The sequence below is a fragment of the Orcinus orca genome, chromosome 17 (assembly GCF_937001465.1).
Source record: "Orcinus orca chromosome 17, mOrcOrc1.1, whole genome shotgun sequence".
In the NCBI taxonomy this organism is placed as follows: Eukaryota; Metazoa; Chordata; class Mammalia; order Artiodactyla; family Delphinidae; genus Orcinus; species Orcinus orca.
This window is the reverse complement of record NC_064575.1, coordinates 64,885,716-64,910,985: the sequence shown is the minus strand read 5'-3', so window position 1 is coordinate 64,910,985 and position 25,270 is coordinate 64,885,716. Positions and strand designations below refer to the sequence as shown.

Here is a 25,270-nt window from a genome sequence, read left to right as displayed (position 1 = left end):
CGGAGCACAGGCTCCGGACGCGCAGGCTCAGCGGCCGTGGCTCCCGGGCCCAGCCGCTCCACGGCATGTGGGATCTTCCCGGACCAGGGCACGAACCCATGTCCCCTGCATCCATATTTGTTCAACCAAATGTAAGCTGTTAATCACAAGAAGATAATCATGTACCAAATTAAGTACTCTCAACAAATATTGGCTGAGATTTTGTTACATGTCTTAATACCTTTGAATTTTGCTTCCATAAAATAAGAACGTTCTTTTGGATTTTCAGCCATCAGGTCTCGGAATGAAGTCCTCCAGTAGAGAAACTTTTACACTCCCAAAGTGATTAAAGCACACATTTAACTATGCTACTCCTCTGCCTATAACCTTGCAGTTGCTTCCCTTTCCCTTTGAAGATACCTACCTCCTTGCCGTGGTCCACAAAGCTCTAGGTGACCCTCTGGCTTGTTGATTATTATGCTTCCTCTTATTTATTCCTCTCAAGCATCAGTGGCCTCTTTCAGTATCTCAGGCTTGCTAGAATGTACTGCCCTTTCCCCTCCCTCCTCCTCCGACAAGGATAGCTCCTTTCCATCCTTTGCTTTGATAAATCGCTCTCAGAAAGGCCTTCCTGAGGACCTTAAGCAGCCCTTCCACCCCCTTACCATCCCATCCATTCCATTCTTCGCACATATTACTCTTTGTCCTTACATGTTTATTTAGAGACTAATGTGAAGCTTGTCATTCCTGACTAGACTCTAAACACCAGGTGAACAAGGACTGTGTGCCTTGTGTTCACCAATGTGTACCCAGTGCCTGGCAAAGTAATATTGTGATGATTATCTACAGATTACATATAGGGGTACCTACTTTGCAGTAGCTTTTTTTTTTTTTTTTTTTTTTTGCGGTACACGGGCCTCTCCCCGTTGTGGCCTCTCCCGTTGCGGAGCGCAGGCTCAGCGGCCATGGCTCACGGGCCCAGCCGCTCCGCAGCATGTGGGATCTTCCCGGACCGGGGCACGAACCCGTGTCCCCTGCATCGGCAGGCGGACTCTCAGCCACTGCGTCACCAGGGAAGCCCCTGCAGTAGCTTTAAGTAACAGCTCTCAAAACTTATTTTGTTATTTTAAGTTGTAACTCCTAACACATTATATCGTGGAGTAGCAAGTGTTTCACATGGTTATTTAATTAGAAAGCCATACAAGGTTTTTACAGTTAAAGAATGTATGCCTTATTCCCAGTTATTTGTGTACCTTTCCAGTATGCCTTTTAGGATACAGTGCCTCTGTTCTTCTTTGTTAATCAAACATTTTTCTTAATTTAACAGTTACCGTTCTGTCTTTAACAGCAGGAGATGCTATGAAATCCAACAATAAGGTCTCCTTGTTTTATGCCTTATAAAAAGAAAACACACACATAAACATACATTCACACACACTCTTTTAATGACTATATCTGTACAGCACCTATCATGCTGCTTGGTACCCAACAGACATTCAACTTGTTGAATGTTCATAAGTCCTTACAGATAGAAAAAATTTGTCTTAAAAAACTTGAGCTTCTGGTCTATTTTATTTACTAGATTATGTAGCTCAGTCAACCACATTTCATTGATTAAATGGATTTAAATTTTATGATAGAAAAGAACATTTTAATCAGTTCGGTAGAATTTATTTTAATATATGTAAAAGCTGTATAGAGCACTGCAGCACTAGCAATGTATATATATTTATAGTGAAAAATATCCCAGTTTAGTTTAAATAAGTGGAAAGAGAAAAGTCCATTGATGAAATCAGGTATAAAAATTTATGAATATCTATTAAATAATATAGAATTGATGATTATCCGGTCACAGTAAAATGAACAGAGCAGGTCCTTCAATAATAAAGCAAATCAACCAGTTTTAAATGTGACTCGTCTGGAGTGTGTGTGCATAAGTGTGTCTGTGTGTGCAGATACCTGTTATTGCTAATATAACAAACGGGAATATTGCATTCCTTACCTAGAACGGAAGATGCCAGTTTCTGGGTATTGAGAATATTGTATTGCATACTACCTATTACATTACAGGAGATAAAATTCAGGTGCTTGAAGACTATTTTTTTAAAGCCCTTCTGAATGCTAGATTTCGAGTAATGGTTTTCTTCTTCTGCAGGAGAGCACACAGCTGCTACAAATGCCGTCAATGCAGTTTTACAGCTGCCGAGACTCAGTCACTACTGGAGCACTTCAACACTGTTCACTGCCAGGAACAGGACAGCACTACAGCCAACGGCGAAGAGGACGGGCATGCCGTGTCCACCATCAAGGAGGAGCCCAAGATTGACCTCAAGGTCTACAGTCTGCTCAATCCAGACTCTAAAATGGGAGAGCCGGTTGCTGAGAGTGTGGTGAAGAGGGAGAAGCTAGAAGAGAAGGACGGGCTGAAAGAAAAAGCTTGGGCTGAGAGTTCAAGTGATGACCTTCGCAGCGTGACTTGGAGAGGGGCGGACATCCTACGGGGCAGTCCATCCTATACCCAAGCAAGCCTGGGGCTTCTGACCCCTGTGTCCGGCCCCCAAGAGCAGACAAAGACTTTAAGGGATAGCCCCAACGTAGAGGCTGCCCACCTGGCGCGCCCTATTTATGGCTTGGCTGTGGAGACCAAGGGCTTCCTGCAGGGGGTGCCTGCAGGCGGAGAGAAGGCTGGCGCCCTCACCCAGCAGTATCCTGCATCCGGAGAAAACAAGTCCAAGGATGAATCCCAGTCCCTGTTACGGGTAGGAAGGTTTAATTTTTTTAAATAATTCCTATATCTTGAAGGGAAAATGGGGAGAACGTACATTCTCTAGAGTTAGTATCATGACTTACCAAGTGTAACTAAATGATGTGTATCTGTCTGGGGATGTATACTTAATAAGGCCAAAGTGGTAGAAAGCAGCTCACGTGTGTTTGTGTGGACTCTACATACACTTGATCGAGTGGGTGGAAGTCACTTGTTTGTCACTACTCTCAGCTCCGATTGAATGTTTGTTAATCATCCCTGGTGATTATGCAAAACCATGAGGCCGCTTTTGGAGAAGGGAGGCTCGGAATCCCAGAAGGATGCACATTTGTTACATTAAAATGATGAAATGACTTTTAAATTTTAAGGTGGTGTGACACAGTCTATGGTTAATAAGGAAATTAGCAGAGATTTAAATCGCTAAGAATGCAAAGCCCTCAGTGAGACGTTAATACGGAAATGTAGTGTTTTTAAAACTCACAGCGTAATTATGTACAAATGACAATGCTTGTTGTTTTGTTGCCAAGAGGAGGGGAAAAATGAGATAGACTTAAGTGTGAATGGTGTGAAGAGCATCCGAGGAAGAGAACCATGAATTTTACATTATCGGGCTCCTGTAGGGAGAAAGACACAGTCCTGCGTGAAAAAGAAACTAAACAAAAGCTCTGTAAGATAAGATCCTTGCTCACTCTCTTCATGCTGTGTAGACTGTGAATTGTTAAGAAATATTTTAGGTTTTGAAAATTCAGTTGAGTGATGCTTGCTTTTTGCCTAAGGCACTACCACTTCAACATCTCACCTTGACTTTGAGAAGTTTTGAGCTTTCCGGTTGATTTCAAAGCTTTGTTCCTTCATGGAAGGTAGGATCAGAATCCAGCTAACCTTTACAAAAGAGCTGGTTAGTTCAGCCAGCCCAGTGCTTTGACCTGGAGGTTAGAGACCACCGAGTTCTCTCTGGATGTATTCTGGGGAGAAAAATTACTCTTGCCAATGTCGGCTTGGCTACTCCGCTCTCATTTCATGTAGATTCTCTGAGGCTTATCTGTGCTTCTCTGGCTTTCTCTAGTGGAGTTGAGAAACGCCCCTTGGAGGAGCACAGTTAATTATAAAAGTTGTTACCTTTCCCATCCGCAGTCATGCCCTGGAGCTAAGAGAAGGGCTTGAATGCAGAAGAGGAGATGCCTCCTTGTACACTGAGAAACAAAGAATCCTTCCTGCCCGGAAGGAGCAAGTTTATCATAAATAACTTTGGAAAGAAGAGAAATAGTTCCTGTGCTTTTCAAGTGAGTGTTCAATTTAGGGAGCTTCTTTCATATATTATGCATTTTTATCATTGTAAATGCTCATCATTTTCTTAGCATATGAGGACTCTTCTGGTCTCAAGTGGCTCTTATGGTTTCTGGTTATAAGGCAGGAATGACGTGTCCTAGGATTTTTAAATTTCATGTTGCATCTTGAGAGCGTGGTGGAATTGATTTCTTTACATCTGTATCACTAGAACTCCCCACTCTTTTTTTTTTTTTTCATTTAAAACTGTTTTCATCCATGACATCTTCATCTGATACCAAGTTGTGTGACTCTTTTAGACTGTTTCTGGAATGTTACCTTTTCTGCCACCGTTTGTAAACACTAAGAATTTGGAACGAGCAGTAATTTATGAAGCAGTGCAATTTAAAGCCTGAGCAGGATAGTTCTATTCTTTAAGCAGCCTGAGGATGATAATACTTTTCTAAAAAAATTGTTTTTCTCAATTCCTCCGCTTCCTTAATTCCCTGACTTCAACTTTCTGTTGCATCATTTCAACTGTCTTTTCAGTTCCTCCACATCAGCTGCTGAAGTAGGAAATCTTCAGCAAGAGGCTACTTAACTGTGTTCTACAGTGAATATCAGATTCCTAACTGTAGGATTTGTGATACTTAAAGACCATCATCTACTAAATTTTGAGAGCTGACAAAAAAGTCTCTCTCTATATATGTGTGTGTATATATATATATATACACATATATATATATATATATATGACGTATTTTAAAGTGGCCTGGGTCTTTCTTCTGTGATTTTAGTAAAATTTGATCTTTAAAATTTATATTTTCATTGCATTTGAATAGTGCTTTTGGAAGTCACCCATTTTATTGGACATTTGCAATAAGGAGGTATAGCTGATTTGATTTATTGTGAAATATTGGGTCGGCCAAAATATTCATTTGATTAGTGAATACGCTGTTCAGTAGAGTTCTAGATGAAATGAAAAAATGTGGCTTTTATTTTTACTTAAAATCTAATGAACTTTTTGGCCGACCCAATATTTAGTATATTAACTGAATTTAAAAGTTTTAATTTACACATGTCTTGCTGATCAGCTTTTTAAGATACTTGAGAGAATTAAGAGCCCATGATTGTGAATTTGACAAGAATTCTATTTTGGTGAATTCTGATTGTGAATTTGACAAGAAATCTACTTTGGTGGTAGAAATTGGTATTGCTAAGTTATCATGGCAAACATATACTTCTCATTCCTTCCTCTGCCATCAGTCAGGGGAAACCCAAGAGAATATTGCCATCATATTTACTAAGGCAAAACCAAAGTACTTTAATTTTGTAATTTTAGAGGTCTAGTTAGTAACAAAGGTGTCCTGTAAAAATTTATAAGGACACAAGTGAAATATGCACATACAATTTCCATGTTTTAAATGAAAAAACAGGGGTCTGTGTAAGTATATATCTACAGAATGTAATACCCATGTTTGAGTTTAAATAGTAGAATGGAACTTGAAATTAACTTGCTGTTTGGTATGTTTATTTTGAAATAGTAAGCAATTTAAGAAATGGAAAATAGGTTTTAAAAGCGATTTTTTAATTAGAGCATCCAATAAAGCATTAATAGGACAAATGTAAATATATTTATACATGTAGTTTCTAATACTAAAAGTAAAAACTTGACTATCATCTTTGACTACTGGGCAGAGTGATATTCAAGAATTAAGTGTGGAAAATGTGTCCAACAGAAAATGTTAATTTAAAATAGTTTAACACTATGTTGCTAAATAATGGAAACATTTTAAAGAGTATGCTGAATGGAGTTAGGGTCATGTCACAAAGCACATCATTAAAATATCACTTTCAGAATATTAGTCTTTCTTTTACATGTTTCTAACTGGTTGTAGTTATGAAATTCTGCTGCACTCAAAGTGAGGAAGGAAATATAAGAATCACAGAGAAGAGCTCAAGTTTCAAAACATTCATTAGTTTTCTTCACTTCTTTCTTTTCTTTTTCTTTTTTTTTTTTTCCTTAGGTCAGTGTTTGGCTTTTAGTTTTATATTCAGTGGCAGCTCATTTATGTGTATTTTCATTTGGTGAATACCTTTAGACTTCCCTTGTTACTAGTATGGAATTGATCTTGTTATAAAAAATTCTAAATCGTGTATGTGACCTGTGTTGATCATTGTGCTTTGAGTATGGCAGGGAGCACATTAACATAAGCTTCATCTTGTAAATTGCTTTATGAAAATCAGTGTTTTGTGTGCACTAACAGTATTTCTATAAAATCATGTTTTTTCTTTTTATGAGTAGAAAGAAATATTAGCCCCTTTAGATGCTTTGCTAGAAATAGTCCAAGTTTATATGTAAAGTTTAATTATTCCTCTTTTAAAACTTCTAGAATAGATCTTATAAAACATGAATAAGCTCCTGAAAATGTTTTGAAAACGCAGCATTTAAATTTGGCTCCAGGAAGAGGTTAATGTCTTTAATACTGTCTTGCTAAAAGTAAAAGTTAATTGGTTTTTTATATTCAAATAGATGTTCCTTTCTCATTTTAAACTAAACAGTGTAGTATAGTCAGAACTCAGTGTAGTCGGGTGCTCTTTTCTGATCAGCTTCTTGTATAATTTTTATTTTAACAAAGGTATTTATTTTTTTAATTATTTGGTAGCTTCTTATGCAGATGTAACTGTGTTCGTTTTATTATTTCCTGTTGAGGAATTCTAGGTTTCATTCTTGTAATTAACGTTTTAGATTGGATTTTATAACACAGAAAGCGATGTTTTTTAACTGATAACCATATTAAAAGGAAGCAAACACCTGTTATTAAATTTCACAAAGACTTTGCCAATATCCCATGCATTTTTTTCATTTTTCAGTGAAACTCAGAAGTATAATTGTTTAGTTGGCAAATCTATACTTACGTAATAAACTTCTGCATGTCATGTCAGGACAGAACATCACAGTCAGATAACTCGTAGGCTCTAATTCTTCCACCAGTTCAGATGCCCTAGTTATCAGTCCACTTTGCACATGCACCTAGGGGAAAAATAAATCTCTTTGTGATTGATTTCAGTGTAAATTTATTTGCGGATTTGTCCCGTTTAACATGTACATTTTGCACTGCTTGGTTTTGGCAGAGATGTCTGGCCATGGGCTGTGGAGTTGAGTTTCAGGTTCTTGGAGTTGAGATCCGAGTTGAGCCATTGGCTCAGAGAAAGGGCCTCCCAGGATCCCGTTCATTTGTCTGCTAGAGGGGATCATGATGCCAGCCATCCTCCCAGGAGTGCTGCGCAGCTTAGTTAATTAATGTTTGTCGGGCCATTTGAGATCGTCAGATGCAGGGTTCTAGATAAGGGCAAAGTAGTATGATTATTTGTTCGTTTTGTAAATGTGATACCAAGACAGTACAAAGCAGATGTTATTTCCCCCTTTCTTCAGCGGCGTTAAATTTATAGTTTAAAGATTGTTGATACCGGACAGTCTATTGAGATGCAAAAATGTTCTTTTGGGGACAGTCCACTGGCAGTCAAAGAGACGTTTAAACAAGCGACAGTGTTGAATGCCTTTACAACCATTGACAGAAGACCGCAGGAACTTTTTTTTAACTAAAGATGATCTCAGGTGAAAAGTCTGATATTTATTGTTTTGCTTCATGTTTAATGAAAATAAAAGCAGCTATCATCTAGGTACTGTTGTCTAAACATAGTGTTTACATACATAACCATTTTCCTGACCCCATTTGAATTTTTTTATATTTGCATATATTGAATACCAAAGAGAAAAGTCTATACCAGGAAAAATAGGAAGCATACACCTCCCTAATCATTAGCTATGAAATAGTTTTTAGGCCTTGTTTGTAAAATTTCTCTTTAGGTAGCCGCTGATATTTATTTTGCCTAAGAATAAAATGTTAAAAACCATTTACTGTATCCAGAGATTAACAATCCTTGTATATCTCTGTGCTTCTGCCCTAGATAGATGCATTTCTGTTGTCACCTATTAGAAAAGGGTATGGTTTAAATTCAAATATATAATAAATTTATTTTAAAAATAACAATTATTCATCCTCTTAGTTATGTTTAATAGTGAACATGACCATTTTAATTTTTATTAAATAAAATCTAAGTAGCTTTTTTTTTCCTTTATTGGTTATTCATCTTTTATATTGGTATACCATATTTGACAATAGATCACTAGTAAAATCAATTTGATACATATATGTTTGACTAATGGGATTTTCTATTATTCTGATTTCTTTCTTTTAAGTCAACTCCCCTGGCTAAAGTATTTTTTAAAAGCACATTTTTTTTTTCTTTTTTTGTAACCTAGGCTTTTTGTGAAGTCTGGCATGGTTCTGCTGGCCCAGGTTTCTAAGGCAGGGGAAGCAGATGTATCTTTTAGTGAATTGGGCTGTAAGTTTGTAGTCCCTGTGAAATGGTATCCTTCAGCACGGTATCTGTTAATTATTTCCTGTATAACTATCTTTTGCTTGGCTTCCTTTTTTTCACGGACGGCATGAGTCAGAAGATAACAGGGCCCAAGAAGGACCCTATTGTTGAGTGTTCTTAGATGTTGGAAGTGAAGAGTATACAGAAGGTGGCCCAAGTTTCAGGAGCACAGATGCAGAATGATTCCAAAGTGTGTCAGCCATGAGCTGCGCAGCCTCGATGTGAATCTAGTATTTTTCTGGCCAAGTCCAGTCTGATGGGTGGATTTAACAGAAGTGTTCATTACCTAAAATCCAGGAAAAATTTTTACCTTGGATTTCTGTGTTTGGTATTTGCTCCCACCAAAAAAGTGAATATTGTTTCCATTGTCATATTCTTTTACTCTCCCTTCCCTTTGACTCTGTCAGTGAACTTTCATTAAGTGTTTGTAGACAAGGACATTGATTACTAAGATGGTCTACCAATAAACTCAAGGACGCTTGGCAAGTAGGATACTGCCGCGTGTGGTTGTGCTACTAGTTCAAGGAGATGCAGATAGTTTCAGTGAGGCTCCAAGAACCCTATTTCCTTCATTTTGGCGAAGTAACATTCTCATTTATAGATGTTTATAATTAACTATAATTTACAAGTAAAACAGAATCGGGGTTATGACGTCATTTTGGAAAAAACCCACGATACTTTATCTTACGGCATATTTCTTATGTTGTTAGCAGTGATTAGGGGTAAGGCAAAGGAATCTTACTTCCGTTTTGTTTTTGTAAGTACAGGACATTTGTGATGTGATCAATTGAGTGGTATCATCTCTCATGTTAGGATGATCAAATAGCTCTCACACATAATTTTACATGTTAACTTGCCTTTTTAAAAAGAGGTTCTCAATTTCTAAGATTTAATTTGGGCATATTAATTATGAAAGCGATGAACCATTTCATGCCCTGGAAATTTACCTATCTGTAACGTCATGATTAATCAGAAAAAACTAAGGATATACAGAGATATTTCTAAAAGACAGAATACACTGTATAATATTTAAATGAGAAAATCCGACTGATAATAAATGGTGTCCCATGTCCAAGTCACTGTCATCGAAGTGGGTCATTTTTAAGATACAAAATAAATTCACTCATAAATAATGCTTAGAGAATAATATCCTAGAAATACGTAATTAAGGAGAGCTGTTAAACTAAATTGACTTATTTAATGATGAATGCAGATAATCAAGGAAAAAGCAAATGATAATCTTTAAGAGCTATTTCTTATGTATATGAAATATGACAGATATCCAATACCCAGATAATGGTATGATATGCTTCCCTTACATTATGTGTGCAGCACAGTTTGTTTTCTAGAGGAATTTATTTCCAAGTACGACCTATGTTCTTATGCAGAGTTGAGTCATGTTTCTTAAGGGAAAGCAGTCAACTCAGATAGGCTTACCTTTTTTAGAGGAGAACTCTCTTTCCTTGTTTTCCTTTTGCCTTCATGGATGATGTTTTTACTACCCTTCACAATTTCTCAACCCAGTTTTTGCCTTCATTGGATGTGTGTTGGATGTGGTGGGGTAATAGTGTGGGCTTTGAGGGAATATAAGAGAGAACTCGATTTTTCTCTTTAAAATATGGAATTTAATGATCTTTAGTTTTATTTGTCGCTGAAATATTTACATTGATTCCATTAGAAAGTATTTTTCTTTCATAGGATTTTCAGAATGTCAGATAGAATAGTCTTTATTATTTCTTAATAACGTGTTAAAAAGACAGGGGAAAGAATACTTTCTCAATTAACATTGAGTTTGTGATTGCTATAGGCTAAAAATACAGAATCTCAAGCCATTATTTTTATTTATTTATTTATTTTTGGCTGTGTTGGGTCTCTGTTGCTGCGCATGGGTTTTCTCTAGTTGCAGCGAGCGGGGGCTACTCTTTGTTGCGGTGCGCCGGCTTCTCATTGCGGTGGCTTCTTCTGTTGCGGAGCACGGGCTCTAGGTGCACGGCTTCAGTAGTTGTGGCACACGGGTTCTAGAGTGCAAGCTCAGTACTTGTGGTGCACGGGCTTATTTGCACCGTGACATGTGGGATCTTCCTGGGCTAGGGCTTGAAACCGTGTCCCCTGCATTGGCAGGCGGATTCTTAGCCACTGTGCCGCCAGGGAAGCCCTCTCAGGCCATTCTTACCCCGTTAATGACACTTATGAAAACATGCCCTGATGTCATTTATATGCACAAGTTAGGTCAGATTTATATATGGGAATCTAAACATTTACAAATATTACATTTGAGAGAGCTATTTGCTTTACTTAAAAATAATCATTTGCTTTAAAAAAAACCCCGGAACCTCAGCATGGGACTCTTAAAATTTGAAAAATGAAAATGTTTTTATTTGAAAAATGAAAAATGAAAATGATACTTTGAAAAATGAAAATGTTTTTATTTACTTACAACTTTTTAGAAGCTTATCTGTTTTGCAAAGCATGCTACAGTTGAAGCAGTGTCGGTCATATTTTAGAAGATACACATGTTTGGCTAATCTAATTCTTCTTAATCTCAGGAATTTTCAACCTAAACTTTTCTTGATAATTCAGGAAAATCCATCACTTCGCCTGAATCATATAACTGATTCAAAGAAAAATGTAGACTGTCGCGATGGGCAGTCTATGGTCTACAAATGAACTATCCACTTAATATGCCTCTCAAAACTTTATGCTATGATAATGTCTCTCATGTAGGATTTTTTAAAAAAATCAAATCAAAATTTAGAGCTTACCTCAAATTCACATATGATTTAAATATTTTTCAAGACTCCAAAATATATCTGAATTATTCTTTAGTAGTGTGCCCAGCCCTTTGAGGTTACAGCTGGGTTTAGAGGTGGGTGTGTTCCACCTTTAATGGAGTGTCTCTGGTTGTGATTCAGGCTTGACAGGATTGTATTTTCCAGTAAAATTATATTTTAAGTTTTCTTTTTACTCTTCCCTTGTGATGTAGTGGAAAGAGTACTGGATTGGAGGAAAAGGCTTTGTGTTCTCGACTCACTTTGTGACTAACTGGCCGTGTGACCACCCTGGATGAGTCACTCAGTCCTTATGTCCTGTTTCCTTCTTTGGAAAATTATGGAGATAGAAGCATACAATTGCTCAGATCTCTTTAAAATTGCAAACTCTGGGGCCAAGCAAATTTTCTATAAAACCTTAAACATTTAGGTCTGTGAATTGATACCTGAGGCAACTTTAAGACAAATATCTTCTATTGTGGACTTAGTGATGCTAATGTCCAAAGAGATGTCATGTATTTGATGTCCAAGTTCCTAAGTTAGATTTCCCTCTAATGGCTAAGAACCCATAAATTATAAACAACTGTCACAATACAGTCTAAAATCTTCAACAGGGACTTATCTTATACAAGAAAGCTCATTCTTTGAAAATACCTTTGTTTCAGAGAATCATGCTATTAAGGGGCCACTTACGAATGCCGATAAAGGGAAGTCTACACAATGAGAAATAAAATAATTCTGGTGAGGATATGACATGTTTAAAGTCTATTTCTTCAGTTTCTTGGCATTGAGCGATGTTGCCTGTTTTTTTCACAGTCAGATGTTCAAATCAGAATTTTGGATGCAGAAACTAATTTTAGTAGGTGGGGTGCAAATTTCTTATGAGTCCATGAATAGACTCTAATCCCAGCTGTTTCATTACAATTATAAAAATAAAATTGGCTGTGAATCATTCAAACTCTATTTAATGGATGTGAATAATTCAGTTTCGCCCCACTGAAATCTTAAAACTATAAACCTATCTTAGATTCTTTGTGTTCCTTCAGAGTTAATATCTCATTATTCATATGTGAATTATTAGAAGTATTGGTGGTCATGATGGAAATGACCATATTTCCACTCAGTTCCTGTGGGTTTCAGGAGAGGAGGTGGCCTCTAGGGTGGCGTTGGTGATGAAAACAAGAAAGAAATTAGGAAGAGTCTATGAAAAGAGAAAAGGATATCGAATTAGTGTTTGTTGGCATTTTCTTACCCGTGGAAGAGTCTATGAAAAGAGAAAAGGATATCGAATTAGTATTTGTTGGCATTTTCTTTCCCATTAAAATATATATGTTCATTACATACATTTTAGAAAATATAAATAAGCAAAAAAGAAGAAAATGACTACTCAACACTTTAATCTATCCCTTTCTGGAGACACACACACACGAAGACATGCACATACAAACATAGACTTATGTGTTTATTATTAAATAGCCTTCAATTTCACTTTATAATAAATTGTAAACATTTTCTCATATTAGTGTTTATTCTGCTATATCACATTTATTGACTTCATAATACTTCATTATGTATTGTACTAGTTGTACCAGAAAAGATGATTATTGATTCCTTGTTGTCAGACATTGAAGTTACTTCCAATTTTTGCTGTGGTAAATAGTGCTGCATTGAATATCCTTGTAGCTAAATAATTCTATCTTGCTTGCACTCTTAAATTGTTAGAACTGGCTTCCCTATAATCAGGTTCCTCCATGGGGTGACACAGTAGTGGAGTTTATTGTCAAGTATTGGTCACTTTACCAGGCTATGTGTATGTATACTCTTGGGAAATGGTAAAACATTTTATTTTTTAAATGTTTAAAATTGCCTCACAGTGGTAGCTAAGAAATAGAACCCCCAACATTTTCTTTAAACATTATTATGGGGGAAAACTTAGTATGAAGGTTTGAATAAGGTACATTTCTGAAGCACCAACATAGATTCAGTGAAGTATCTATTTCACTTTTATAATCGAAACATTCCTTAGTCACCTTGACATTCAAAGAGTATTTAAATAGTGTAATGTACTGAAATGAGTCTTACAAGGTAAATATATATATATTATATGTGTATATATATGTATATATATATATTTAATATTTATGTATATATGTATTTAATATATAAAGGGATTTCACTGTCTCCAAAAAGATTCTTAAAGTTAATATGTTTTGGTGATCACATAAACGTGGCGCCAGCAGCTGTTTAGTGAAGTACTTGGTACTTCACACACAAACTCTGTTTTAAACTATTTGAATTTATTTTAATTTTCTCAAGGTCATTCACATAGTTTAAGGTAAGGTAAGAATGAAACTCAGGTGTTAAAGGGAAGTGTAGAAAACCATTCTAAATCCCATTTTCCCTTTTTCTTTTTCAAGCATCTCACTGCTATATGCAAAGTCCTTTCAAAGACTAGAAACTATTTGTATTTATAGTTCATGAAATTTTAACAATATACCCATTTGTTTGGGGGATTTGAATGCATAATTGGTTGTATCTAAATTTAAATACATTAATACTCATCTGGGTTCAGGATTTATTTTCAAAGAACCAGCATGTGTTAAACCAAACTAACCTAGACTCAGACTTGAAAGAAATAGAAATTCAAAGCAAAAGATAACTTTGTAGAATCATTCCCTGATGTACTGGTCTCTAACTTTTCTTGCCCTATAAATAATAATTTAGCACCTACTTTGTTTCAGGAACCATGAAAGATCCTATAAAGAGTATGGATATAAGTAAATCAGGGTTCTTGCCCTCAAGTAATATACAATCATGTATAAATGATAAGCTAAGTATACAGACAACGATAATAAAAGTGAGACTTCCATAAAAGGGACAAGGAGAGGAGAGCAGTGGTCTTTGGGTGTTTAAAGAGGAACAGATCACATTCAGTTGAGTGATTGAAAACAGTTGTCATACGTAGAGTTTTCTGAGATGATTTTTGAAAAAAAGACTAAGCTTTCAGCAAGTGAATATGACTGCATGGAAGGCAAGCTCTGTAGAGAGAACAGTGTGAGTTTAGCTGAGGGCATTTTTAAGATATAGATGATGGAAAAGCTTGATCAAAAGGTATGTGCAGTATAGTTTGCGTAGCTAAGACGTGACATATAAGTTAGGAGAATTTCCTTAAATGCTTATTTGAAATTTTTTATTTCAGAAGGAAATAGGGAACCATCACAGGATTTAGATCAAAGATATCTTGATCAAACCTTTAACAAGGTTAATATCTATCCCATTTTACATAGGATGGCTTGGAAGAAGGTGGATAGGTGGGCAGAATTGGGATAAAGGAGATTAGTTAGTAGGTTAATCCCTTATCCTATGACTGATAACAAAGGCTACACTAGGATAGTGAAAATGAGAGATTATTTTTATAGATATGCTAGATGTAGAATATTCAAGAGTTAGCCAAGTTGACATGTGTGGGTGACCAAGAGGAGGGAGGTTATGATGAATGAGGCTTTAAGTTTGGATGACTAGACAAGGAGACCAATAATAGCTAACATTTGATAATCACCAACTATGGGCCAGGCTCTCCTTTCAATTTGTAATAACTCATTTAATCTTCCAGGTAACCCCATGCCATAGAGGATATCTTTAATTCCATTTTACAGAGGAAATAGAGCCTCAGAAATATTAAGTCACTTGCCCAAAGTCACCCAGCTAGTAAGTGACTGGGTCATGCTAGACCATGTCCATATAGGCTGACTTCAAAGTCCACACTTTTCTAAATTGCTTTTTGATGAATGGTAGTGCCATTAGCAGAACTCTAGCGTGAGCTTTTTTGTGAGTGTTAAATAAGGTAGTCTTAACACCTACAAAGTTTGCAGGGCATTCAGATGAAAATATCTAATGGATAGCAAGAAATGGCATTTCTCATAGGGAACAGAGGAGTTGGAATGACTTCTAAATGAACCGACATTTCTTTAATAGTTGAGTTTATATTGAAAACCTAGTTTGTACAGAATATTCTAGGAGTGTTATCAACATGGACAAGCTATGGTCACCGATTCTTTAAACCATTTGTAAACCAGTCTGGCAGATAATGTTTTGGTATAAGGAAAGGGGTGCCAAGTGCCATGGAGTGGAACAAATAAGCTGTAGTATTTAATTTAATTTAATATTTTAGCATTTTTTATTGAAGTATAGTTGATTTACAATGTTGTGTTAGTTTCAGGTATACAGCAAGTGATTAATGTATATATATATTCTTTTTCAGATTCTTTTCCCTTATAGGTTTCTATAAAATATTGAATAAAGTTCCCTGTGCTATACAGTAGGTCCTTGTTGGTTATCTATTTTATATGTTACATATATATATATATATATATATATATATAGTAGTGTGCATATGTTAATCCCAAATTTAATTTTTTTAAGAGGAGGAAATTATCTATTCTTAATTGAGCCATCAAGAAAGGCCTCCTGGAAGAGGTTGCTTATTGGTTGGTTCAAAAAGGATTGGGGTTTGCATAGGTGGTGATAGATGGGGCAGGGGATTCTTGGGGTGTAAGAACGAAATAAACCAACAAAAAAGAACTTTGGTGTTTGGAGAACTTGAGGAACAATCAAAGTACAAAAGTCTAAAGATAATCCAAGTCAAAGGTGAGCTATGTAACTGCAGCTTAAAAAAATAGCATAGTAGATGAGTCTTGCTCTAGAGTGACAGTTACTGTTTTGACATTTATGAGATTAAATTTAAGATCCTCTGTGTATGGAAAAATCTTTTGTTAATTGATAGGATTCAGAAATTTGCAGAAACATGCATACCTCAAGATCTTATTATTTGCACCATAAACCCAAAGGAAAGAATAAGCTTTAGAACAGAGTTGAGTTATTTAAATCAAAGTCTGAATTTAATAAAATCTTTAATTAGTGTAAATAAGCATCAGGAAGTTACTTTTTATATATATATATACTTTATATATGCACATATATAAGTTACTCTTTTATTCAAATATAATTTAAAAATAATTCTACATACCACCATACCATACATAGTTTCAAAAGAAATATAAATGAAAAAAAATTCTTGAAAACCTGTTTAAAGTGTATGCCATACATACTATACTCATTTGATTGATTCATTATATATAAGAACTGTTGTATTTTGGTTTTATATATTGGTGTTCTGATTTATTCACTAATCATTTCTCTTAGCTTTGATTCCTTGGCTCATTTTCATGTCCTACTTAATGTCTTATTTAGTCATTGAGAAGAAAGAGAAATCCTTGCCTGTGATACGTCACCTGTTGTTTAATGGCTAAAAGTGTTACATATCTTAATACTGTATTACATTAAGTCATTTTAAAAGCATTGCTTTCCCTTTTGTTTAAAATTCCTACAGTCCCTGGGATATTGGTAGGGGGTTAATGGAAGTCTTGATTAAAATCTCCCAAGCTTCAAGGCTTTCAGTTCTTTAAACAATTTGGATCTGAGAGATAGGCTTATGTCTTTTTACTAGTCTATTTACTGATTTAATGTTAAGAAAAAATCATAAGTTTATTCTTTAGTTTTTTGGTAAGAAGTATAAATTAAAATGCATTTAAAAAAAAATCAACCACAGCCCATTGTGTGATGATCACAGAATTTATGGCAGTTCTTTCAAAAACTCTCTGTAGACACACCATCATCATTTAAAAGTAAACGAGCTGTTGGGGCTTCCCTGGTGGCGCAGTGGTTGAGAGTCCGCCTGCCGGTGCAGGGGACACGGGTTCGTGCCCCGGTCCGGGAAGATCCCACATGCCGCAGAGCGGCTAGACCCATGAGCCATGGCCGCTGAGCCTGTGCGTCCGGAGCCTCTGCTCCGCAACGGGAGAGGCCGCAACTGTGAGAGGCCTGCGTACCGCAAAAGGAAAAAAAAAAAAAGTAAACAGGCTGTCTTTGGTGTACTGATTTTCCGTTATTAAAGATAAGCCTTTTTAAGTTTTATATCTAGAGTGTTTCTAAGAGATTCTTTCTGCACTTGCAGGACCATGAACTCTAATCATGACTTAATCAATCTCACTTGCTTCATAATAGCTAACCAAACCATAGGTGGATAAAGGCTCTGAGATAGGTAAGTCATAATGCACTTGAAGTTTACACTTAGACCCACAAGCTTAGATTCATTAATTATCCATCTTTGTGACCAGCCCAAACCGCTCCTACCTTTCTATGACTAGACAGTGACTGCACAATATTCAGGTTCAGTCAGATGTCTTAACTGTTCTATATTTCTATATTTAGCGAATCAGATGAGTTTTAAACATGGCTTTGAGTTGGGATTCACGTGGAATAATTTATCCCTTCGTGAGTTTTTCTCCCTCAATAGATTGTGAGCTCCTGAGAGAGAAGGGATGTGCCATTTTTATGTTTCTATTTCTTATCGGCCCCGCCATACTGCTCATCTCTTAGGAAGTCTAGAATCAGTGCATACTTAATTGAATGGAATTCTGTGAATATATATCCACCTTCTTAAAAATTGGAAAACTACCTTTTAATTTCTGTGTAAGCCTACAATACTGCTTGTATAATTTTTACCATTAATTAAGTTTATAATTGCAAACATTAATATTTGGATACTCTTTTTAGGACTAAAGGATTAGGTAAGTTATTACTTACCTGCAATTTTTTCCAGTAGCCTTTAAAGTATAATACTATTTGGTAAGTTGTTTACTCTGGGTAAAAACACCATAAAATTATACCAGTTTTGGTTTCACATTAAAAAAAATTGAGCTTTACTGGACCATTTATAAATTTGAAAATTTTTCTGAGTTATCTGGTGAAACAGTGATTTCTCAGGGTTGACAGAGTTTTTTGATACAGGAATCTAGAGAAGCAATCTGCCAATGTGTTTCTAGGCTTAAAAAGAGTTCCAGTAAAAGCTGTTTATCTTTATTTTTAATTCACTTATCCAAAATTTATTTTCTTTGTGTAAATTCTTTTTAAAATAATAAGTGTAAATCCCATTTTGGTTGAAATAATCAATCTTCTGCACAGCTAACGGTTTATAGAACATGATGCTGAACACTGCTGAATCTAAAATGTGGGAAGAAAGTTTCACTATTCTCTACGGTTCCCTCTAAGGAAGGGAAATGTTTTAGAACATTGGGCACTGGGTTCAAAATAAGAGGGAATGGGCAGATGGGACCATTTATTCCAATAATTTTATGATCAAGTCAGGGAATCAAAGGCTTACAAGACTAGAAAATGTGATGTGAAGAAGAGAAAGATATTCATAGATAATATTTTTCCTTGAGCCTGCAGCATCCCATTTGCTAGAGACAAACCCAGAAAGGAGAGTTCAAAAGCTTTTGTGAACTCAGGAATACATGTGTTGTTTTTACTACAAACCCCAAAACCATCATCTTAATCTCCTTGCCTAGAAGAAATGAATAGAAGAATGGGTTTTGTCTGTGGCATTGAAATCTACAAAGTCAGGGAGCTTTGTTCTTTAAATGGAGTTCTTGTTTGTTTTCCTGACCCTTTAGGAAAGTAGTAGGGGGAGAGGAGGGAAAAGGGGTATAGCTGTAAAATGCAAAAGAAAACTGGTGAATTACCCTGTTCTTTTTGGCCCTGATGTTGTTGAATTGTACCTACACTATGGTATCCCTCTGGTACCAGATTCATTGCCTTTCAGGGTTGGAATCCATGCAGAGAGGAAGGATTCCTGAAGAAATAATCAAAATCATAGTCTTTTACTGTTGCCTTGTTCTGTACAGTAGGTTATTTTTGTGGGGGTGGTTTACAGAGATGTAGCTCCTTCAATCATCTAAATGCGATGTAGTAAAAGTCATTTTCAGGAAGTGAAACTCTACTTTGTTACTTTTTTTCACTCAAAGGCTAATGTCATTAGCTCTAAAACATTTGTTCATCTTTTTTATCGAGTATTTGAACTACGCCTATGGAAGACATATGGATTTAAATAGTACTTGGCTTACCATCTGCTGATAAGGGAAAGTGAGATTCTAAATCAGAGTGGCAGGAAAGTCTATTTCAGTAGAAGCTATTTTGATCTGAAATATTGTAGGCAATTTTACAGAGTATTTTAATTGGGATTATATTGACATGTGTTAGTAAAAGGAGTATATTTGCTGGTATGGTTCAACTTATATAATCATTAAATTTATATATCAGTTTAGAGATGTGGGGCAGTGCAAAATTTTGATCCCATTAATTGTAGATTTTTTTTTTTTCTAAAATAGTCATTTGTGGGAAAACCTATCTGATTCATTCATTTTAGAGCAATGGTACATTTTCTATCTCATGCCAGAAATCAAAACATAAAACATCAACTTTTCAGAGAAATTAATTAGAAATTTAAAACCACAATTTATTCTTTTAATACAGTGCTCATTTGTTGAATATTTTTATTGTAAACTGCATTTTGAAAATCCTTTTTAACCTTGGAGAGATTAGAAGAAGAAAAAGAGAATATCTGTTTTTATGATGATAAAATGCTGAAAAGTCTATAATTGTGCCATATGTATGTTTCAGGTTAAAATTTCAAGAATGTGAAGTCATCTAGGCATTAAGAATTCTATGAAATATAGTATAATTTGAATCGTATACAAGTATGTGCATATATATGTGTATTTATATATTATACATGAGTATATAATTTTGATTAAGCCTTACACCGGGTTTATTTCTGTTAATAAGTAAAAGATTTTCAAGTTAATCTGTCATTCTTTTATAAAACATGTGTCTGGCACATCACTTATGATTGTGGTGATGCAGGGGTCAATTACACATAGTTTCTGCCTCCTGGGAGGAAGTACAGTAAAGGGTGCTTCACCATGTCCAGAATTATGCCAAGAACCTTCATAGGCATCATCTCACTTAATTCTTTGAACAACACTGTGATACTGAACATTTGCAACCCCATTTAAATGAAGGCACAAAGATATAGAGAAGTTGAGTAAGGTGACTCCAAATAACATGCAGCTAGTTGAATTAAGTTTGAAGGTTATGTGGCAGAAGCCCGTTGTGTGTTGGGCTCTGTGCTCAGTGCTAAGTACAAGATGAATAAGACAAGTCTTTGCCCTTGAACAAAATCTACAAGATGACAGAAATATAACAGGGTGATTTATGCAAAGCAGAAAATACAGCAGCAGAGAAGGCGGTGCTGAGTGCAGGTAGCTATCTTGGCCTGGGAGGTCCTCAAAGACATACTGGAGAAGATGATGCCTAAGCTGAATTTTGGTTTGATGAATAAAGATGGAACAAGAGGCCAAGGAATCACAGCATGTGTCCGGTGCTGGAGTCATGAACTCGTATCCAAGCAGTTTATCTAGAACAGTTCTGTGCAGTCCAGTAGGAACTCACCATATGTGGTTATGGAGTACCTGAAATGCCACTAGTCTGAACTGAAATATGCACACCATGTTCCTAAGACTGGGTGTGAAAAAAATCAATATTGAAGCTATCACATTACACAATTACACACACACACACACACACACACACACACACACACACACACACATATATTTTTTTTTTCTGTACACGGGCCTCTCACTGTCGTGGCCTCTCCCGTTGCGGAGCACAGGCTCCGGACGCGCAGGCTCAACGGCCATGGCTCACGGGCCCAGCCGCTCCGTGGCATGTGGGATCTTCCCGGACCGGGGCACGAACCTGTGTCCCCTGCATCGGCAGGTGGACTCTCAACCACTGAGCCACCAGGGAAGCCCCACAATTTTATATTAATTACATTTTGAAATGATAATATTTTAAATATATTAACTCCGGTAGCTATATTTAACAGGTTTACTTTGATTCAGTGAATTTGACTCACTGATTGAACAAATCAGAGATGGTTTGGTGTCTTGGAAACCTTAGAATTTCTGCATATTGTTGCTTCTGTTGATATTGTTTTGTTGGTGCATTTGAGTTATTCAGTTGACAGATTTTGGATGCGTTGGCCTTATTAAAGAAACTTCTGGGCACCTCATCAGTTTATTTACACAGGAAAATATAAGCGAGGTCCTTAAATCATACACATAGTCCATCATTTCTTAGAACTCGTTTCTTTTTAATTTGGAAACTTTGCGTTCAGTTTCTTGCAGGTAGGTCTGTGGTTTTTAAGATATTTAAGACTATTCTTTTTTTAGTCTGAAATAATTGCTGTTTTGAACTTAAGTATTTTCTAAACATTTTTTTGCAAAAGTAGATCATTTTCAAGACATGGAACCTCAAAAATTTGTTATACTTTGTTTGGTGCCAACTTTTTTCTCCCCTATCGTGAAATTTACTACATTCGTTTTCTTTACTAAGGAGCTCATGAGGGTCTAATTGAGAACAAGATCTTACAATGTGATTGGCAAAACACAGGTCAGCACTGCAGATTCTCCCGAGAAGCTCTCCATCCTTAGATTATGTGATGCAACTTGGTACTGAATGAACCCCATTCAGTTGACATTACCGGGTTCCACAACCAGGTCTCAGACACAGAAGGTTTTTCTCAAAAGCAGTTATTATTTACTTTTGTAACAGTTCACTCTTAGAAAGACCACAGTTAGGTTTAGCAGAACAATATTGTCATTGATTTATTACAAACCACCCCAGAACTACTGATGGGTTAGTCATGTCCTTCTTTTTTTAATAGATCTTTATTGGAGTATAATTGCTTCACAGTACTGTGTTAGTTTCTGTTGTACACCAAAGTGAATCAGCCATATGCATACATATATCCCCATATCCCCTCCCTCTTGAGCCTCCCTCCCACCCTCCCTATCCCACCCCTCTAGGTCATTGCAAAGCACGGAGCTGATCTCCCTGTGCTATGCTGCTGCTTCCCACCAGCCAACTATTTTACATTCGGTAGTGTATATATGTGGATGCTACTCTCACTTCGCCCCAGCTTCCCCCTCCCACCCCGTGTCCTCAAGTCCGTTCTCTATGTCTGCGTCTTTATTCCTGCCTTGCAACTAGGTTCATCAGTACCATTTTCTTTTTTTTTAGATTCCATATATATGTGTTAGCATATGGTATTTGTTATTCTCTTTCTGACTCACTTCATTCTGTATGAAGGACTCTAGGTCCATCCACCTCACTACAAATAACTCAATTTCATTTCTTTTTATGGCTGAGTAATATTCCATTGTATATATACAACGCCACATCTTCTTTATCCATTCATCTGTCAATGGACATTTAGGTTGGTTCCATGTCCTGGCTATTGTAAATAGTGCTGCAATGAACATTGTGGTACATGACTCTTTTTGAATTATGGTTTTCTCAGGGTATATGCCCAGTAGTGGGATAGCTGGGTCATATGGTAGTTCTATTTTTAGTTTTTTAAGGAACCTCCATACTGTTTTCCATAGGTTTTGTTTCAATTTACATTCCCACCAAGAGTGCAGGAGGGTTCCCTTTTCACCACACCCTTTCCAGCATTTATTGTTTCTAGATTTTTTGATAATGGCCTTTCTGACCGGCATGAGGTAATACCTCATTGTAGTTTTGATTTGCATTTCTCTAATAATTAATGATGTTGAGCATCTTTTCATGTGCCTCTTGGCCATCTGTATGTCTTCCTTGGTAAAATGTCTATTTAGGTCTTCCACCCATTTTTTAATTGGATAGTTTGTTTTTTTGATATTGTGCTCCATGAGCTGTTTGTATATTTAGGAGATTAATCCTTTGCCCATTGTTTCATTTGCAAACATTTTCTCCCATTCTGAGGGTTGTCTTTTCATCTTGTTTATGGTTTCCTTTGCTGTGCAAAAGCCTTTAAGTTTAATTAAGTCCCATTTGTTTGTTTTTGTTTTTATTTCCATTACTCTAGGAGATGGGTCAAAAAAGATTTTGCTGTGATTTATGTCAAAGAGTGTTTCTCCTATGTTTTCCTCTTAGAGTTTTATAGTGTCTGGTCTTACATTTAGGTCTTTAATCCATTTGGAGGTTATTTTGGTGTATGATTTTAGGTAGTCTAATTTCATTCTTTGACATGTAGTTGTCCTGTTTTCCCAGTACCACTTATTGAAGAGGCTGTCTTTTCTCCATTGTATGTTCTTGCCTCCTTTGTCATAAATTAGGTAACCGTATGTGCATGGGTTTATCTCTGGGCATTCTATCCTGTACCATTATCTATATTTCTGTTTTTGTGCCAGTACCATACTGTCTTGATTACTGTAGCTTTGTGGCATAGTTTGAAGTTGGTGAGCCTGATTCCTCCAGTTCTGTTTTTCTTTCTCAAGATTGCTTTGTCTATTTGGGGTCTTTTGTGTTTCTATACGAATTGTAGAATTTTTTGTTTTAATTCTGTGAAGAATGCCATTGGTAGTTTGATAAGGATTGCATTGAATCTGTAGATTGCTTTGGGTAGTATAGTCATTTTCACAATATTGATTCTTTCAATCCAGGAGCATGGTATATTTCTCCATCTGTTTATATCATCTTTGATTTCTTTCATCAGTGTTTTATAGTTTTCTGAGTACAAGTCTTTCACCTCCTTAGGCAGGTTTATTCCTAGGTATTTTATTCTTTTCGTTGCGATGGTAAATGGGATTGTTTCCTTAATTTCTCTTTCTGATTTTTTGTTGTTGGTGTATAGGCATGCCAGAGATTTCTGTCCATTAATTTTGTATCCTGCAACCTTACCAAATTCATTGATTAGTTCTAGTAGTTTTCTGGTGGCATCTTTAGGATTTTCTTATTTATAGTATCATGTCATCTGCAAGCAGTGACAGTTTTACTTCTGCTTTTCCAATTTGTATTCCTCTTATTTCTTTTTCTTCTCTGATTGCTGTGGCTAGGACTTCCAAAACTAGGATAAGAGTGGTGAGAGTGGACATCCTTGTCTTGTTCCTGATCTTAGTGAAATTGAAACCGTAATTAAAAATCTTCGAACAAACAAAAGTCCAGGACCAGATGGCTTCACAGGCACATTCTATCAAACATTTAGAGGAGCTAACACCCATCCTTCTCAAACTCTTCCAAAAAATTGCAGAGGGAGAAACACTCTCAAATTCATTCTATGAAGCCACCATCACCCTGATACCAAAACCAAAAAAGATATCACAAAAAAAAATTTAGACCAATATCACTGATGAACATAGACGCAAAAAGCCTGAAGAAAATACTAGCAAACAGAATCCAACAACACATTAAAAGGATCATACACCATGATTGAGTGGGATTTATCCCAGGGATGCAAGAATTCTTCAATATATGCAAACCAATCAATGTGATACACCACATTAACGAATTAAGGAATAAAAACCATATGATCATCTCAATAGATGCAGAAAAAGCTTTTGACAAAATTCAACACCCATTTATGATTAAAACTCTCCAGAAAATGGGCATAGAGGCAACCTATCTCAACATAATAAAGGCCATATATGACAAACCCACAGCAAGCATCATACTCAATGGTGAAAAACTGAAAGCACTTCCACTAAGATCAGGAAAAAGACAAGGGTGTCCACTCTCACCATTATTATTCAACATAATTTTGGAAGTCCTAGCCATGGCAATCAGAGAAGAAAAAGAAACAAAAGGAATCAAGGGGTCAATCCGAGAAGAAGATATAACAATTATAAATGTTTATGCACCCAGTATAGGAGCACCTTAATGCATAAGGCAAATGCTAACAACCATGAAAGGAGAAATCAACAGTAACACAGTCATAGACAGGGACTTTAACACCCCACTTACACCAATGGACAGGTCATCCAACAGAAAATAAATAAGGAAACACAAGCTTTGAATGACACAATAGACCAGATAGATTTGATTGATATTTATAGTCATGTCCTTTTTATATATCAGAGAAGAGCACCTTCCTGTCTCCTTAAGTGAGAAAAAACCAGGTTGCCATGTCAATATTTTAATGTTGGTGATGGCAGATGGCCCAATCGCAGTAAATGCTTTTCCTATTCTCCCCCTTTCTCTTTCCCATCCCCGTTCTTCCTTGCACTCCCTTCCCTTTAGCTATTACATTGAGTAATTCTATAACTACCCAGAAGCTCCCTTTGCAAAGGAATGATTTGAAACTCAGTGTTTGAGAGGAATTAAA

General features: G+C 36.2%; 1 protein-coding gene across 7 annotated transcripts in view; it reads left to right on the top strand.

Annotated features, from left to right (window-relative positions):
* Positions 1–25,270, top strand: part of TRPS1 (transcriptional repressor GATA binding 1) — a 370,691-nt gene that overhangs the window by 194,044 nt on the left and 151,377 nt on the right. For all 7 annotated transcript variants that reach the window (XM_049700471.1, XM_012531442.3, XM_004265376.3 and 4 more), the window contains one exon: positions 2,135–2,738. In XM_049700471.1, coding sequence (XP_049556428.1) covers positions 2,135–2,738 — 604 coding nt within the window. The remainder of the gene's footprint in view (positions 1–2,134; positions 2,739–25,270) is intronic.